This window comes from Cydia splendana, chromosome 8 (genome assembly GCF_910591565.1).
Source record: "Cydia splendana chromosome 8, ilCydSple1.2, whole genome shotgun sequence".
Taxonomy (NCBI): domain Eukaryota; kingdom Metazoa; phylum Arthropoda; class Insecta; order Lepidoptera; family Tortricidae; genus Cydia; species Cydia splendana.
In genome coordinates this window covers 14,545,334-14,564,788 of record NC_085967.1, presented here as the reverse complement: position 1 = coordinate 14,564,788, position 19,455 = coordinate 14,545,334, and the positions used below count along the sequence as shown (strand labels likewise).

The 19,455-nt window shown below is 38.2% G+C and overlaps 2 protein-coding genes across 2 annotated transcripts; one reads left to right on the top strand and one right to left on the bottom strand.

The window, feature by feature from the left end:
* Positions 1 to 1,187: 1,187 nt before the first annotated feature.
* LOC134792891 (NCK-interacting protein with SH3 domain) lies at positions 1,188 to 14,777 on the bottom strand. Its single transcript, XM_063764328.1, has 10 exons — positions 14,584 to 14,777; positions 14,304 to 14,488; positions 13,814 to 14,108; positions 12,845 to 13,056; positions 10,714 to 10,947; positions 10,028 to 10,150; positions 9,242 to 9,425; positions 8,111 to 8,332; positions 2,650 to 2,822; positions 1,188 to 1,981 (listed from the first exon to the last, which is right to left on the bottom strand). The coding sequence occupies exons 1-10, from the start codon at positions 14,606 to 14,608 to the stop codon at positions 1,790 to 1,792; spliced, it is 1,845 nt and encodes a 614-aa protein (XP_063620398.1). The 5' UTR covers positions 14,609 to 14,777; the 3' UTR covers positions 1,188 to 1,789.
* Positions 14,778 to 18,145: 3,368 nt separating this feature from the next.
* Positions 18,146 to 19,076, top strand: LOC134793252 (uncharacterized). The gene has a single exon (XM_063764816.1). The coding sequence runs from the start codon at positions 18,199 to 18,201 to the stop codon at positions 18,988 to 18,990; it is 792 nt and encodes a 263-aa protein (XP_063620886.1). The 5' UTR covers positions 18,146 to 18,198; the 3' UTR covers positions 18,991 to 19,076.
* Positions 19,077 to 19,455: the final 379 nt, after the last annotated feature.

Sequence of the window (19,455 nt, the reverse complement as noted above, 5' to 3'; positions counted from 1 at the left end):
GATATCTTTTACAAATACTTAGCTATTTAAGCAACGATTTACAATGTATATATAAATAGGGTCTTTGACTACTAGGCAAATCAGTTTCTTTTTATGAACTGTCAAAACGATTTTGCTACTATGGAATTTATATGAAACACTAGCATGTGACGTCACAATCAAGTTACCTACTCTTTATAGTTTTATTCGCATTTTAAAATAAAAATTGTGTCTTAAAATAACTGCTGTCTACGTTTCTCTATTAATCTTCTGGTGCTTCATTGCATGCATGGTGTAAAATAATTTATTTTAAATACAGTCAAATACTTATTTCATTGAGAGTTATTTACCAGCTTTTAATAATTTAACGGTAATAATTGATCCGTATAATTATACTGGGGGGCGATTTTTGAATTTCGATCGCTCGATTTCGTCACTCGAAAATCGGTGGAAAACGGCGAAATGCTAATTATTTAAATACGAGGGATATAAATTTGGAATCGAATGGTATTGACCACTCGTTTTCAATTGTATTAGTAGAATTTAAATGCCTAGTAGTGAAGGTATTAATAAACGAAATACACGAAATCGAGCGGTCGAAATTCAAAAATCGGCCCCCTGTTCGTATTGTCACAAATAAATACAATTTTTATTTAACTATTTGCCATAGTAATATCATAATATTTACGTATCTATTACATTTTGTTCACTTTATTTAGACACCAGCAAATCACACATACACGCACACGCACATTTATAACATCATTAGACATAAATTTTGAAATATAACAAGGTTAAATTAACGTTTCATTTGTATAGACACTTTTGATACCAATAAATACGGCTATCGATTTCTCGTTTTTTATTTAAATCCAATTTAACTGTAATTAAATGTAACAGTTATTTAACCTGTCGTCTACCCAGGCAGGTCGGAGATCTCCGGCCAATTGTTCGTTGCCCTCTCTCCCCACGCGCGCCGTATTTGTTACGACCGATTTTTTTTGCACATGAGATAATTACCAGGTGAAAAGCAGCTTTTATTTCATTAAAAAATGGGGTTGAAATAGCCGGAGATCTCCGGCCGTAACAAATACGGGGTACAGAATAATTGACGGAGATCTCCGGCCGGGGTAGATAGAGGGGTGCTTTTTTTGACAGCTTGGTAGACGACAGGTTAAAGGTAATAATATTTTTTTTATCTACTTCTTACTATCTCCACATGCATAGTTTTTAAAACATAAAGTAAAACTCGAACAAGAGTACGTAATAGTGAACGTTTTACGAGTATCTAAGGATATAGGTACTTATAAATAATATGGATTATTGTTAACCAGTTACGTACATAATTAGGATTTTTTTTCTTTATTAATTCAGCTAACAGACATCTACCATTGTCGTGCGCAACACGTCTTCTCTTATTGCCCAGAAGAAATGGTTATGTTTTTAGTCCCCATTCTGACATGTTACCCTTAATTTTTGCTTTTAAGTAGACTAAACATATCTTACACATCATATAGAAAAAAAGTTTTAGTGCGCTCGAGTATAGAGGAGAGGGATTACAATTAAAAGTGTAGTTACTTTCCTCATTTGAAATTGGCAAAAGTAACGCCATTATTTTCTATCTAGCTCTAGCGACTCCTTACTAAGTTTCTAATGTTCAATGCATTGGGAATGTATTGGCTATTCTAGAAGATAAAGAAGCAAAAACCATTCACGTCCGTCTTAAAAGCGTAATTGGAACACTAGGCCTGTCTCCGCGACCCTGCAGTAACCGTTCAAGGTATGTTCAATACCGGTGTCGATACTAACCTTAGGCCTTGAAGTATTGTGGGAACTCGTTGGATATGGCCCTGACGAGGGCCTGGTCGGCCCGGCTGGAGTCTCCTTCCTCGCAGAAGATGCGGGCGAAGCAGCGGAGCAGATCGTCGCGTCGGTGGAGGTGGGAGCCGTAGTCCGTGTTGCGGATGATGCCTTGGAGGATCTTTAGGTATTCTTGACGACGCTGACAGGAAATATAGTAACTGAATGTTTAGTCAAAAAGCATATACATTTCTGAGCAACAAATATAGCCAATGTATTTATCGTTGAAACTGTTTAATACAAATCTCTCTTTCTTAAACTACACAAAAATTATACGACACGTGGCCCAACTGTACGGGGCGAAGGCAAATAAATGTTCGAGGCGACTTCAACTTCGTTGATAAAGAACTGCTTAAAAAAACCGATTATCATATTAGATGGAATTTAAATGAGTTCAACGGTTACCGTTTCTCCCAGCATCAGAGCTAACTGCCGATAATGATGTCGTGGGCAACTATAGTTTCATTATTGTAGAAGCGCATCAGTTTTTTTCTCATAAACAGTTAGGTCAACTTGTTGCACGGAATTTTCGAGGCGTTTCAAAAGGGTTTTAAATACAATCAGTTACCGTTTCTCCCGGCGACAGATTGACCACTATCTCTCGATAATATCGGTGGTTACTTTGACGTTGTTGATAGAATAGATGATGATGTTAGACGTAAAAGGGTTCAGCGGTTAACGCTCGAGAACAGATCGATTAACTCTTTTAACTGTATTAACATGGGATATTATATGGGATATTGGGCCTTGTTGCCTGATTTAAATTTTAAATAAATAAATAAATAAATAGGCTTATATTGAAATAGTTACCGTTTCTCCCGGCGACAAGTCAGCTAGCTGCCTCACAATGATATCGATGGCCACTTTGACGTCGTTGGTGTAGAAGTGTTCAGCGGTCTTCTTGCGTGAGAACAGGTCGGTAACCAGCTTCAGAACTGAGTGCGCTGGCGCCGGCTCGTGGTCGAAGATGTGGACGGGGTCGTCTGGAAACAGGCATTATTAATAAATGTGCTACTTATTTATTCTTGAATATGTTTAACTCTTTGTGGAAAATTTTAAAGAGGAAGGCATAGAACCTCGTGTCATCTCTACACCTTACATTTCCAAATCAATAATCCATAACTCAGGAACAAATTATTGTGATATACAAGGGTGGATTTCAAAATCCTGCGAAAACTTATGGTTCGGTCTTTATAAAAAAAACTAGTAGGTTGTGCGAGTTGCAACTTTTTTATATGTTTTTAAGAACTATTATCTTCATGTTCCTTCAATTACCATCTCCAATAACTTAATAGTTTTTTTTATATAAAATGTTTTATGTGTCTAAAATCATCACCGTCTACCGGAAAAATCTGAACCTTATTGTTTGCAGTGAAAATTATAGCATACCTATCGTACGATTGCGATTTTTCTTTTACTTATATCTTTTCCATGTTGTTGTTTAACACATGGGAAAATATGCAATAATTCCTTCACCGAGAAAGTACATTTAAAAATATTTAAAATCTTGTCAAGAATATTCGTCAACACCGTCATGGTAATGTCAATGTGAGCTTATCTCCGTGTATGAACAACGAAATACCGCTAAAGGTCCTTGCCCTATTTTTCACTTTAATATAGAATGCCAAAAATAATTTCACTATAAAGTCACATCATTGAATCGTGAGAAATATTACGAACAAATTTGTAAAACGTAGTTTGTCACAACAGAGCGGTGTACCCTTGTTTTGCCGACAAACTTTTCATCGAATATTATTTCATCGACAACGATTCATCGAAACGTTAGTACTAGTAATTTTGTTTGGCGTTATTTTGTTTCATATACTATTTATTTCAATTTTTCTTACTGCGTAGAAATACTATTTAACGAATATTACTTGATCGCTAATTCGTTTCAAATTATTGTAATTGGCACAACTACTAAACATTGCAATTCATTTGTTGGACGTATTACTTTAAGACATTTTTATATGTCGTACTACACATTTATACATTTTTCTGTTGTAAGAATTTTAGATTTAGGTTAGGTTAGAACTGCGACCCCACACAGAAACGAACGGCTATCAAAGTCGGTTTAGGTTAGGTTAGAACTGCGACCCCACACAGAAACGAACGGCTATCAAAATCGGTTTAGGTTAGGTTAGAACTGCGACCCCACACAGAAACGAACGGCTTTCAAAGTAGGTTTAGGTTAGGTTAGAACTGCGACCCCACATAGAAACGAACGGCTTTTAAAGTAGGTTTAGGTTAGGTTAGAATTGCGACCCCACACAGAAACGAACTGCTTTCAAAGTAGGTTTAGGTTAGGTTAGAACTGCGAACCCACACAGAAACAAACGGCATTCAAAGTAGGTTTAGGTTAGGTTAGAATTGCGACCCCACACAGAAACGAACGGCTTTCAAAGTAGGTTTAGGTTAGGTTAGAACTGCAACCCCACACAGAAACAAACGGCTTTCAAAGTAGGTTTAGGTTAGGTTAGAACTGCGACCCCACACAGAAACGAACGGCTATCAAAGTAGGTTTAGGTTAGGTTAGAACTGCGACCTCACACAGAAACGAACGGCTTTCAAAGTAGCTTTAGGTTAGGTTAGAACTGCGACCCTACACATAAATGAACGGCTTAAATTATTGTTACCAACTTATTTATAATTTGGCAAAATGAAAATGTCAGCCTTGTTAAATTATATCTTCAAAATTAGAGCGCAAACTTAAAATTGCCGCTTTCTCAAAATTATGTATGTATGTCCAGATAAACAATTTTATATCTTAAACTCCCACATAGCTATAATCGCGCAGAGTGAGCCGACTGACGTGACTGCTTTTAGTTTCGATTACGAAATATTACAAATTGAAATAATTTTACGCGTGATAAATTTTATTAAATACAATCCAAAATGAAATAAGAAAACCCGTAAGAAAATACCACGATATAAACTATATACAAAATAATTCAAGTACTAATTAAAAGTCCCCCATTTAAATTTACTAGTGTCGATTCTTCGACGGAATAACTTGTCGATGAAATGAAAATACTTGAAACGTTGTCTTCGAAATAACATTCGATGAAATGTCTGTCGGCAATTCAAGGGTAAACCCAACAGAGCATCATCACCGTTATGCTTTGGTTTAAAAAAGTTACAAATGATAGATTAGAAATAATTATTGAAATGAATGGCAAACTACATGAAGTTTATTGTGTAGCATAGACATTAACTACTATTATTCGTATTCTAGAAATAAAAACAAGAAACTCTCAAATCGTCAACACCATACCCATCATCACCGGGAAAAAATGACGACCGGTGATGATTTCATGTGTATGGTGATGACGGTTCTCAGAAACTTTTCTAGTTATTTTGCTATAATTCATTATGAAATTAAGCTGTATGTTTGAAAAACGTTCTCTATGTCTTCTAACACTATATAATGTCTACCTTATAAATGTAGAATAAATGTAGAAGAAGATATGACTATTTTTTTCACACTAGAGGATGGTTAGTTTTAAATAACATTTTGACTGAAGTAGGCAAAATTTAGGTCACTTAGAACTTAGAACATACAAATGTTTATTTTTTATTATCTAATAATGTAAATCGTGCAACTTAGAGTCTGTAATTGCATGTTAGTCGTGTTAAAACAAAGTATTTAAACAAGCAACATATATTAAGTTTTAAGCGACCATAGGCTACGGTACTGGCTCACTATCGTAATGGCCTTATGTTTTTTGATAATATTATATTAATTGATGTATATAATTACAGCAATTAATAATTATTACCATTGGGTAGTCACCGGACCCAATACCTAACATTTTGTAACTTATGACATGCATTACAAGTAGGGGTCTTGCAACTTATAAAACACTGATTATATATTAATGTTTAGCTATTAAACAATATATATATGGATTTAAATCATTATAGCTATTTTTAAAGTTAATTTATAAAACAACAAAAATACAAACTTATGCAATGAATCAAATTATCAAAAAATAGTAATATATCATAAAAATTAAGCTCACTGGTAAAGCCAGCAATTTTATAATATGATATAAATACCAAATTATGCAGTAGATAAAAGAAGATGCGGGTTTAAACTGATAATAAGAGTACAATATTGTTAATATGATTTAACATTGAAAAAACCCAAAAAAATAAATGAATACATAAATTGCCTATTTCGGAATATAAATTATTTAAAATTATACAATAAAAATACTTGTTATATATTTATTTATATGAATAAAATGTATTTTTTATAATTTTCTAAAAATAATTTATGTAAAGCCTGACAACAGTTTATTTGACCCTCGCCATTTTGCGGATTTTCAATGGTACTAATTTCTTTTACTGGCAACAAGTACTCTTTGACAACGAACGTTGGATGTCATCGAATGTCACCGATGTAAACAAACGGAAAATATCTACGAATATATTCAAATATAAACGGTTTCATTAAAAAATGCCAAAAAAAATTACCAAACATGCGAAAAAATTTGTAGTGAATGCAATCAAATACTTACAGCTTAAAAAAGACGAAGGATTACATAGCATTCCAATAAACAATGTTTTAAAGTTGGTTGTTGACATGACCGGTATTGACATTTTATAGTGCGGTTTTATTGAACTGGTTAGTTATTAGGTTTAAACTTTAATATTTCATTTAAGGTTTATGTAGATCGACGATAAAAATCCTATAATCGAATTGGAGACTGAACGTTTTATAATCGAGGTTGGTGGTCCTGAAAGCGACACAACATCTGATGAAAATCAGACTTCGTCAGAGTAAGAAAACGAAGAATATAATAATATTGAATATTTAGAATCAGATTTTGACGAATAGGTAAATTGAATGAACCGAATTTTCTGTAAGCAATGTTTTGACATTATACGAGTATCAACCACGTATCAACATGAAGCCAATGCCCACTACCCCGACTATACATGACGTACGCACATTATTGCCATACGTAAGCTGTTTGCAGCGACACTATCTCAGGGTTAAACTGTTGTCAGGCTTTAGCTAGTCTTATGTTCAAAAACATGTTATTTGTAATGTTTATTAAAGTTCTAAAGCCTTACAATTAAAAAAAGTTTTTGTTTTTTTAATACGTTTTTAATACATATATAAATTAGTTCCCAAATCGTCATTACCGTACATGCAGTGTCATTACCGTCTATAAAAGAGTCATTACCATACCATGATTGTCATCACCATCTTGCGTTTTTATTTTCCGAAAGCGATAACTTCAAATATAAGCCACGAATGATTGTATAAATACCATAAATATCCTCAATATACAACCCCCTATTACTTTACCCAGCTAGAATCGTGTTAAATTAAACATTAAAAAAAAATATTTTTTTGTATGGTGATGAAATCCACCCACAAACAAGTAAATGCCGTTACCAGGATAACCCGGGGCCTCCTGCTTTGTAGGTAGGTTCACTACCGACCAAGTTAGGAGGCCGTCAACTTACACATAAAGCCAGTACATAAACGCTGTTTATGTATTATGATTTACCCAAAACCGGCCAAGTGCGAGTCCGACACGCGCACGAAGGGTTCCGTACCACCTACGCAAAAAACGCCAAAAAAATCACGTTTGTTGTATGGGCGCCGCACTTAAATATTTATTATATTGTTTTTAGTATTTCTTGTTATAGCGGCAACAGAAATACATCATCTGTGAAAATTTCAACTGCCTAACTATCACGGTTTATGATATACGGTCTGGTGACATTGGTGATAGTAAAAATAGTATTAGCCCTCAGCGTTTTTTACACTTTTTACATAATTACAAGTACGAGCATACCTTCACGGTTAAGCAGCAGCAGCACCTTCTCACAAAAAGTCTTGGCATTGTCCCTACTCTCCAACGCGTTGAGCAGCAGATTATCCACCGCAGTATCGAACTGTGGATTGTAGGCGAGGAGCAGTGTCAGAAACAGATCCGGTATTTACTCGTCCACGTCTGTCTCTGAGATTTCGTTATTCGCGATAGGGCCTCTGGGGGGGTACTCGATCAGCTTTAGGAGGAATTACATGTACGAACATACCTCCACGGTTAAGCAGCAGCAGCACCTTCTCACAGAAAGTCTTGGCATTGTCCCGACTCTCGAGCGCGTTGAGCAGCAGATTATCCACCGCAGCATCGAACTGTAGATTGTAGGCCAGGAGCAGCATCAGGAACAGATCCGATATTTGCTCGTCCATGTCAGTCTCCGGGGGAATTTGGTTCACTCTTTACATAATTACATGTACGCATACCTTCACGGTTAAGTAGCAGCAGCACCTTCTCACAAAAAGTCTTGGCATTGTCCCGACTCTCCAGCGCATTGAGCAGCAGATTATCCACCGGAGTATCGAACTGTAGGTTGTAGGCCAGGAGCAGCGTCAGGAACAGATCCGGTATTTGCTCGTCCACGTCCGTTTCTGGCGGATTCTCGATTAGCTGTAGGAGGAATTCGGCGAATTCTACCCCGAGTATTTCTGTAAATAGAGAAAAAGGTTTGCTGTAATTGGAGAAAGTTAAAGACTCGTCGTCTTGTTCTTTCTACACGGTCGTCAAAGACGCGTTGGACAGAAACCGGTGGAGGCAGACCATCTGATCCAGATGCAACACTGGTATTGATCACGATCTTCAGACATGAGGGACTGACCCGAGAGAGAGAGAGAGGGGGGGGGGGGGGGGGGGGAGAGAGTAATTGAAGAAATATGTTGCGGGAAATCACAGTGTAATCTCGATAACTCGAACTTCGTTACTAAACTACTTCGTTACTGTTTTTGTGAGGGACCTGGGAAAACGCATGCGGGATAGGGGTTGCGATCCTAGGTCTGGTTCGTACCTGGTCCAGCGTATATCGTTGGCTATTCAGCGCGGGAACGCCGCTGGTATTTTGGGGACGTTTGTGCCGGGTACTTACCGGATTAGGATATAGGTTTATGGCTTGCTTGTGTTTTGTAATGACCAATTTCCTTTTATTTTGACGAAACCTGAGGTGGATGAGCTATCTGTATGATGACGAAGCCTGCGCTGTGGATCTGAAGGTACCTATGCTGTTATTAACATGTTTTTCTTTTTTGTTACTAAATAAGTGTATTTACCGAAGAAGTAAATGTCGAGATCCGACGCCGCACCAAGGTGCAAGACGTCGGATAAGTCATCACCAAACTTAAATGGAGCTGGGCGGGACATGTTGCCAGGCAGAGTGATGGCAGGTGGGCCAAAATGTTAACGGAATGGTGGCCGCTTTCAGACGAACGGAGTGCGTTGGCTTGTTGGGTGGACGATTGCGGGTCACTTCTGGATCAGATTGGCTCAAGACCGGGATAACAGGCGTACTCGAAGAGAGGCCTGTGCTCAGCAGTGGGCGATAAAAGGCTGATATGATGATTTACCGAAGTGCGTGACGGGCAGCTTGTCGGCCATCGACAGCACCATAGACAGCAGCAGCGCGGAGTGCGACAGGCGGCTCACGGCGCGCGGGTTGTCGCGCATGTCGCGCGCGATCTCGGGCGGCAGCTGCGACAGCGCCAGCGTGGCCAGCGCGGTGCGCTCCAGGCCGCACATCACGCCGAAGGCCTAAAACAAAATAGGTACCTGTACTTTCATATAAACACAGATACTAGTACAGATGTACTGCATAATTATTTTCCTTCGTATTTTCACGGAAACGTACGAACGTGTCTTGCAATTTCAATCAGTCTCGGCACAAAAAGTACTGACGTTGACCGAAGTAGCATGACAAATACGAACGTTTCCGAGAAAGTACGAAGGAATACAATTATGCACTACATCTCTATGCTGATGAACTAAAATACTTTCACCTGTACATGGACGCGCAATATTGCTGCCACTATCTTATTTGGAAAAGCCTTGTAAGCGTGTCATATATATTTGGCAGCTTTATGAATTTAATCTTTATTGCACAATACAAGATAGTACACATGGCAGCCTTGAGGTATTCTCTACCGACTGATTGAGCCCGTTGGTTGACTAACCAAAGGAAAAGGAAAGGGTGAACAGGGTTGAAGATAACTGATTTGCCCTTTACTTCAAATAAGTGCGTCAGAAAACTTGATAAGTGCGATGTGAGACAAGTTTTTTTGGAATGAACTCTATTTGCAGTACTGTGTATTATAGTTACTTTAATTTCTGTTAATGAATATAGCTAGTGTTAATACCTGCAGCAGGAGTTGTCTGAGCGGCCATCGCGTCTCCATCTGGTAGTACTGCACCAGAGTAGTCACGTATACGTATTTGTGGCTGCTCAGTACGTGTTGCGATATGTTCACATCCGCGTTAGACTGAAACAAACAAGACAGACATTATAAGTAAATTTGACTTTTTAACATTGAAAATGTTTAACAGATCATTTTTGTAAGGGAGTATAATTCGGATTTAGAGGAACACAAAACAAAAATAATTACTGGATTACAGCACCTAAAGTTATTTCAAAATTAGTAACTAAACTGTTTTTTTTGCGATCCTCTAAATTTGTCCATGATACAATGATTTGTGATACAATGGTTTGGTATGATTTGTGTATAAGATACATTTCCGAAAGTTAATGAGATAGCCAAAAGGCAGTAATTTCAAAAGATGCAGAAGCTGGCGGCGTATAGTATGGTACCTCTACTACATTTTCATTTGTTTATCGGTTTCTTTTTATTTTTCCATGTGCATTACATGTCACTGATGCTGCAACAAAGCCTAATACAAAACATTTTTTTTAAATAATAACAACCATGACCATGGACTTTCTTAACAACTGGCCAGAAAAAGTACTAAACCGGGAATTATGGAAATCAAGTAGAGACCCCTTGCCTAGCAGTGCGACTCTCAAGTCGGCTAGTAAAGAAATACCAACCATAACAGATATCAACTCGATTAGCTGCGTCTGTATATCGTGTGCGTCGTCGTGAAGCGCCCAGCCGCGCTGCTGCGCGTCGTTGGCCGCCTTCGACAGCGCGTTGAGCGCCGTCAGCATGCGCAGGGCGTCCGGCGCCGCGTCCATGGCGTTACGGGGGCATGTTATGTTGCTGCTCGCTTCTCGGAGAAGCGCGTCGATGATTGAACGCGCAGCGCCACCTGGTAGGAACTCCTGGAAATAATCATAATGAACACTGATAATATCTGCCTTCATTCAGCTGCACTAATAGTAGTTTATGTGACTGCTACATAATGAAAGGCATTAAAATACGAGTGTGGGTTTATGAAACGAATGAAATGAGTTTCATAATAGTATCACACGAGTGTTTTAATGCCTAATTATGTACAGTTACATACACTGCTTTATCTACACACATATTATAAACTTTCTATGATATATTCACTAACCTCATATTACAGCCGACATTGGGGCACTTTGCTCTCTGGCGGAACTCGCGGTTATGAGATGGCGTCTCCGAAATATCTTTATCGCACATTTTACACGAAACATTTGTTATAGTTACTTTAAAAACAACAAATCAATTATTTTTTACTAACAAACTAATTAAAAGATAAACTGTACGTCAAATGGCGGCAAATGAAAACTTTTTTCACGCACGTCACGCATCCGTAGTTTTTTTTTAACTCAAAGACAAACTAGAGTCGGGGTCGATTACCATATCGTCCGATACCAACTTACATGCGAGATTTGTCAATATTGTATGCAATTGTTATTTGATTTCGAATAACACGTCATCTATCATGAGATGAGATGTTCGAAATTTGAATGCATTACCAAATCGATTTTGATATAGTAATGAAGCTATTACCACATTTTCACAGATAAGAAATTTGCTGTAACAAAACAGTTTATCGTAATGTGGGCCATTATTTACGGATTTTGAAGGCATCATAGAGAGTTTATGATATGTGTGTAGATAAAATTTGCAACAGAGACTCGCTTCAATATAACTATGTAGTTTATTTTTAGCTGTATTTCTAACACTGTTATAAGGGCTCATTTTGACGGCGCGCGAACTCGCATGCGATTTTAGTTACATTGCGGATCATTGAGGTTACATCAATTCGACCGACCTATCAAATAACGCAATAATGTAATGAAACTCGCATGCGAGTTCTCGCACCGTCTAAACGAGCCCTAATAGTGTACCAAATACTTAACCTTTTGACCGCTAAAGACGTCAACTGACCCGCGCGGCTAAAGCCCAATATCAACCTTCGTGAATTCCGAACAGGTTCACGATAGGAATAGCGTTCAAAGGGTTAAAGGAGAGTTCAACAGAAATGGCGAATAATGTAAACAAACCAATTTACCTTCATTAATTCATAATCTTGCACATTTTATTATTCTATAAGTATGTAGTGTTGCATGCCTAGAGTGTTCTTATGCTCCATGTGCATAAGGACTCTTCTCTGATGGACATCCACATATTCTATTTATTGACTACATGCAACGTTCATAAAGTAAGGTCAGGCTGATTGTAATGAACTTTGATAATAGATAGTGTGGTGTCAATGTCCTCAAACCTAAGGGCTCATTTAGACCATAGAGAACTCGCATGCGAAACTAAGTAAGTGCCAGTTGCACCATCCGCACTTGACAGACTGATCCACGTCACCCGGCGCGCCGCGGCAGTTTACTATGAAACTTTCCATACAATAAAATTTGCAGTTTGGTGCAGGACAGGATTCGTCCAATTCAACTGACCGATTAAAACCCGCAATGTAATGAAACTTGCATGCGAGTTCTCGCATTGTCTAAATCAGCCCTAGATCTGCTACTTGTTTGATTCGTTTTGTAAACCGATCACCTCAACTACAGCATATAATGTACTTGCTCGAGTAAATTTAAAATATGATCTAAAATTTACTTCTATGGATGAATATGCTGCTGATGCTGTATTATACAAAATGGTGTAGGATGCAACTCATTAATACTGATCAAGGTGTATTATAAGTGGTGACCTTGCACTCTTTGTCAATGCCTCATTAATGCAGTATCTGTTTAGTCTGAGATGTAAAATAATGTCATAAGTGTCATAACTTACCCTCAAGGATATAAGGACAGTCTCCACAGCCACCTTAGACATCTCATGACTGAGCTGCGTCTCCTTACGGACAGACTGCACTATGTCATAGATGGCGTTAGGTTTGATGCTCTCGCTGCTGTCCTGACTGTCGTCTTGGTTGTCTGTATCTGAGGATAACTGGATCGAGGAGGTTTTGGTAATGCTAAATTTCTTGCTATTATCATCATTATCTGAAAAAAAAAAAACTTTTTTGTTACATGTTACATGCTAAGTTTCCACTAACTTGGCAGTGACAACGCTAAGCACTTGGCATGAAAACTTAGCGTGTTGGACTCTGTCAGAAGTTAAGTATAATCCAATAAGTCAAGAAATGTCTTGAACACAAATACCATCTTATACAAATATCTCACTAGTCACTACAGTGGCAGACACTTTTATGTAAATACATACAAAGATCTTTTTGTAGAACTTGTGTTTTGAGACATTCTATTCCCCTGTTAGGTGTTCATATACTTTCCTTATATTTAATTGTAAATAATTAGAACTTAGAATCAAGTAAGTATTGGTACTGTTCAGTGTCAAGAAAATTATTATTATTATTATATGCGAATGCACAGGCAGCTTAAAGCTGATACATGCACATCAATGTCCACTTGTGTTTTGTAGTCTACGAAAGTGTTCATTGAGTTTGTTTTTAAAAGAGTTTATCGAAGGTGCACTGATCACTGACTCGGGTAAACTGTTCCACACTTTCACTACATGGTTAGATAGGTAGTGTCGTCTGGGGTTGCTACTAATCTGCGTCCGTGTCAGTTTCAGAGAGTGTCCTCTCAGTCTGTCATTTATGTTGCGAGTAAAAATATCGCTTAACCCGGGTATGTTGTTGTTGTTGAAAATGTAGGGCATTTTTCTTTTATAATTGCAATCTGTGTTTTCAGAATTGAAACTATTTATATCAAAGAGAATCACAACTAGGAAAATACTTACCAACTACAGACTTTGGTGAAGAACTGTCTTTTTCCTCACTAATATATTGCTGAGACACAACGGGCCTCAAGTCAAAAGACGGTGAGACACCGTTAGGTGGTGTAGCATCATCCAGGCGTGGTGGAGGCTTGGGCGCTTGAGGCTTCTTGTTCTGCGGCCTTGTTAAAATCTGCAGCTGCTTCTTCTTTTCACTCAACCTAGCTAACAACTCCTGCTTCTGCCCCGACATGGCGTTATCCTCATTCAAAGATTTAATGCAGCTACTAAGGAACGCAAGAAAAAACTCCGGCTCCACCTAAAAGTGAACACACACTGAATTACTAATTGTACTCTAATAGCCGGGTCCACACAGAGTAATGCAATGCGGTGATGAGGTAATGCGGCCGAGGCACGTCTACACTGGCCGTTTAGAGCGCGAGGAAATTGCCTCGCGCGTATGCTCGCTGTGTGGACCCGGCTAATAACAAAACATAATAGGAACGGGCCAGACCTTGACTGTAGCGACGTAATTGGAGGGCACGAAGCCGACTTGACCTTTTCTATTAACGACATGCCACCAGTTTCTCTGTTTCACGTTCTGTTGTTGCAGATAGAAAAATTCGCCCTCCGTAAAGCTCAAGGTTTTCGCCAACGTCGCTTCGAAGTCATACAACGCTTGGAGCATCTCATTGTCCTCTGTAAACCATTATTAATGACGTATTTCTCAAATTACTGTAATCCACACCCAGCACGGTAGATCATCCGAAAAATAAACAAAATAAAAATCTTACCGAAGCCGTTTTGGCTGTCACCCATTCTGATTATATTTTTATTCCTGTAATAGTAAAATTTGTACTGAGTTTTCAGTATGCGAGTGAGATTTCTGGCATTATTTTTATTTGAAAATTTAAATAATGCAACTCGCAAGAACCATCAACAAATCAATTTCATTCGCGATTTGACAGTTACTGGGCTGCCAGACCAATTTAAAATAAAATAGAAACTGTACACTTTCATTCAAAAATTTACAATTAATAAGCAATTAAGTATAAATGACCGAAGTATTTCAATTCAAAATAATAAATTTTAATTTTCAACAAACCAAGATTTCTTTATAGTAAATGTACGGTGGACCACTTTTTCCATTCGATCGGACAGGCCTCAGACTGGACCGAGGGTGTTGTCGGGTACGCTCTTCTGTTATAGCTTTTATAATTAATAAAAATTTGCATTGGCAACACGAAAACAAAAAAAAAAAATGACAAACCTCGAAAATTTTAAAAGTTTTTCCTTTAAAAATATTGATATAATGTGAATTTCTGCGAATTTATAGATTTATCGCGGCACTCGGTGAGTCAATTTTGTTATTTTTGTCATTTACTTTTAGATACTTACCTACTTTATTATTGTTTAAATGTTCGTTAAGTAAGAAAGGATTTTTAAAGTCGTTTTAACTATATTGCTAACTATAGGCAAAATTGTTGTTAGGTATTGTTATATTTTGTAAGACCATTGGAGACAATGGAGAGTTGGAGACGCATAAGTATATATTATTCCCCGCATCCAGGCACTTCCATCTTCCATGGCTTTCGTTATTTGTCTATCGTTCGAATATATGCAAGAGTGATAGTAGAGGTGTTTCCCGGTAGGCCCTGACCTGAGCCCAGTGGGATGCGGTACAGCCAGAGAGTAAATTTGTTATCATTAGGTAACGTAAATTATCCGAGCCTGCGGTTACTCTTATGTATGTACTTAGTAAGTGATCATGTTCATACATTGACGTATATCTCAGGACTGGCCTTACGGGCAATAATAATGGGGCCAGTACAGCGGCGTGACACCGCTACCGTACCGTTCCCATCACGCGCGCAAACAGTCGCAACTAGTTGCGTTAGACTGCACTATTGGCTCGAATTCGTGAGTTAAGGTGACAGTCAATTTCCAACGACAGCTGCACTACTGTTAATTTTAATATGGAAATTGACAATAACACCGACACGTTCAGTACCAGTAGTGTAGCTGCGGGTAGAAATGGAATGTTACCCTTACACCACTGAACTAGTACCATTTTTAGTGCCCGTAAGGCCCATCCTGGGATATACGTCAATGTGTTCATAACTGTGACCCAGTGCTCTCGCTTGTGGACCACGTCTTTTTAGCTAGTTACATGCCTTATCCTTTTGTTACCAATAATACAGAATGTTTATGCAGTGGGAGTGGAAAGAAGGGTGGAATAAAAAGCAGATTTGTTTAAACATTAAGGTACCTACCCAAATTACTAATTCCACGCAGAAGTCGCGGGCAAAATCTAGTACAAAATATAATTTAACAATAATATAGCATACACTGATAAGTATATACTTAACACATGAATCTAGTATTAAACTGGATTGGGCATGAGTGGTGGGGATAACTGACAGAACGGGATAGTCTTACGTATCTTTCAGTAGGAGTAGCAGAGAAAGCGCTATTATTGTTTGTCCTTATCACAGTCTCACATATTTTTTGTTCCCCACATTTTTTTTAGTATGGATAATGGTGGGCAACAAATAAATTCGACCAATCACAGTGTCGCATTTGCGTATGTTTTGTCCCTCACGGAGGCACGCGTATACCACTTCTATACGATCCTACCTTCTATGACTTAACATAATTAAGTAATGTCATAAAGCTCTAACATGAAAAAGCTGTACCATTATAGATAGTAGGTAGGTATGTATAACCTACCTACATGATATATTTTTCACGTTTTTCCTGTTACAAGGAAGAACGTTTCTTTTATTACCTACCAGGAATGCGTTTCATCAGGGTATGTCCCGCAACCATAACTTTAATGTTTGTGGTAAGTAAAACAAATAGGTATATAAATACCTACCTGCTTAAGTGCTTAGCTAATGGAAATTAGACAAGGAATAACTACGGACGAAATTCATTGCTCTATTTATACCTACTCCGTTATGTTGTCAGAGTGTCGGTAAAATATTGCTTTTTACGGTTCCGTACCCAAAGGGTAAAAACGGGACCCTATAACTAAGAATCCGTTGTCCGTCTGTCTGTCTGTCCATGTGTCCGTCTGTCCGTCTGTCCGTCCGTCTGTCTGTCACCAGTCTGTAACTCATGAACTGTGATAGCTAGGCAGTTGAAATTTTCACAGATGAGGTATTTATGATGCCGCTATTACAACAAATACTAAAAACAAAATAAAATAGATATTTAAGTGGGCCTCCCATACAACAAACGTAATTTTTTGCCGTTTTTTGCGTAATGGTACGGAACGATGGGACCCTTCGTGCGCGAGTCCGACTCGCCCTTGGCCGGTTTTTTTTATCTATTTGTCTTGGCAAACAAAGTAAGTAATGAAGAATTATATGTATTTTTCCCACGTCTACAAATATCACCGTTTCTTAGAAAAATAGGATAATTATTGGGGTATTTTTACATTTCTGGCTCAGGGAACGGCCTTAAACATGAATAAACATAGTCGATTAACCTCTTGTCTGTGTATGATAAGGATCCTGACCGAATTCTTATATTATATTAAGTATCATTTAATATTTTTTCTAGAATATTTTTTTTCCTGCCCTATACAGCTCAATCGAGGTTTGAACCTACGTTTTTTGACCACCACACACATATTAAATTAAGGGTTAATAATAAAATCAGTCCCGGACATGGAAATTCCCGGGGCACGCCATATACCTACGACGGTATTATAATCTTTTCATCACACTCGCTCAGTAAATGTGGAATTGCACGCAGGTTTAGCGGGAGTTATAGAAAAAGCGTTCTCCTTAGGGAGTTATGAAGTTTCTAGTGCCATAATTAACAGTTTTTTGTCTTTATACTTAATTTTTGTATCGCAAGTGTGATGAAAAACATTGTGTGTAACTCGGGGCGTAATAATATTGCAACCTCGAGTCTATAAATCGCTCCGGCAAGCCGTCGCGATTTAACTTACTCTCGTTTGCAATATTCAACTTACGCCCCATGTTGCACAATGTACTATAGTTAAACAACGTCGAAGTCATGGCTGCGCAGCGGCTAGTAGTATGCAATTAAAGATATATATCATTATCACTATTATTTGTTTTTTTTTAATTTGACGCTATATGTTTAAGAATCCGTTCATTAATATTCATAATAGCATCCGATTGTTAAAAAGTCCCGACTAACTGTAAGAAGTATGCGTCATACTCTGTCTACAAATAAATCGAGAGAGCGTGACGGTGACGGTCACGTAGGTCATGCGATATTGCTTTATGATATGATATATTAAACAAACTAATAAACTTCAGGCCGTCCCCTTTCGGGAAGAACCTGTGTTTCCTCAAACAGCAGTATAAGTAGTGAACACCGGACTACATTAATTAGTTTGAGTTTAACATTTGTGTTGTACGCAACTCAACATGTTGAAAGTATCTCTCGTGCTCGGAGTCGTTCTGGTGGTATTTGTGGCTGAGTCAACCTGCCAACGATTTATTCAGCCAACATATAGACCGCCGAGACAACGAAAACCTGTCATACGTCGGGTCCGGGCAGTGGGTGAACTAACACCAACAGCGATAGACAATGTTCCATACCTATCATTAGACGAAGTGGAGTTACTGGAAAGGACTGTGAGGAGCTTAGACTCACCTAGTGCGAAACGCGGAGGTGGCAGCCATTCGACGTCATCAGGAAGCCGTGATACCGGAGCCACGCATCCGGGATATAACCGTAGAAACGCACGGAGCCTCGACTCACCCAGTGCCAAGCGAAGCAGACGTAACACACGAGAAATCAGACTGCCCGGTCATCTCAATCCTCTCAGGCCGAAGCCTTTGTATCCGCGACCAAGTGTTCCAGCACCAGTACCTCGCATTCCCATATATGCCAGAACTGCTCGTGATATTCAAATCCCTGGAATAAGGAAGCCAACGCACCGTGACGTAATAATTCCGAACTGGAATCCCAATGTCAAAACGAATCCTTGGGATCGTATCGGTGGGAAAGGACGACATGGAAGGAGCATAGACATTACCGAGGTTATTGATGATATCGAAATTGTAGATTTCCCGCATGAAAGAGTTGCTAGAGACATTCAAATTAATGGTCTGCCGAGGAAGCCTACGCATCGCGATGTGATCATTCCGAACTGGAACCCTCATGCTCGCACCAAGCCGTGGCAGTCGCTTGGAGGGGCTGGTCGTGGTCATTGATCATTGATACTAGGAAGTGCTAATTAAATCTAATATGTGTATACAAAAGTTAGGTAAATAAAAATTGATATAATCATAACATGATATTGTTTTAATTTTTAGTACAAGCTACTTCCTTCTATACCTACTTTTCTTTTTTTTTCTCTGCGTGCAAAGCGCCACTGAAGTATTTAAGTAAGTAGTAGGCTTTTATAACGACTAAGTAGGGGGCATTTATAATTATTTTATCTACACCACACCAAACCACACCCAAATATGATAAACACTATATATTATGCGTAAAACAAAAACGCAAATTACGATCAGCATAAAAATAAACTCTAATGTTACAATTTTTTTTTTGTAAAAATGCTACTATTAATTAACTTAGAAAACCTAGGACCTGTCTACTTTGCTTTTGTAATTAACTTATACCTAACACGAAATGACATTTTAACACTGAAGTTCGCATAAGATAATTCATCT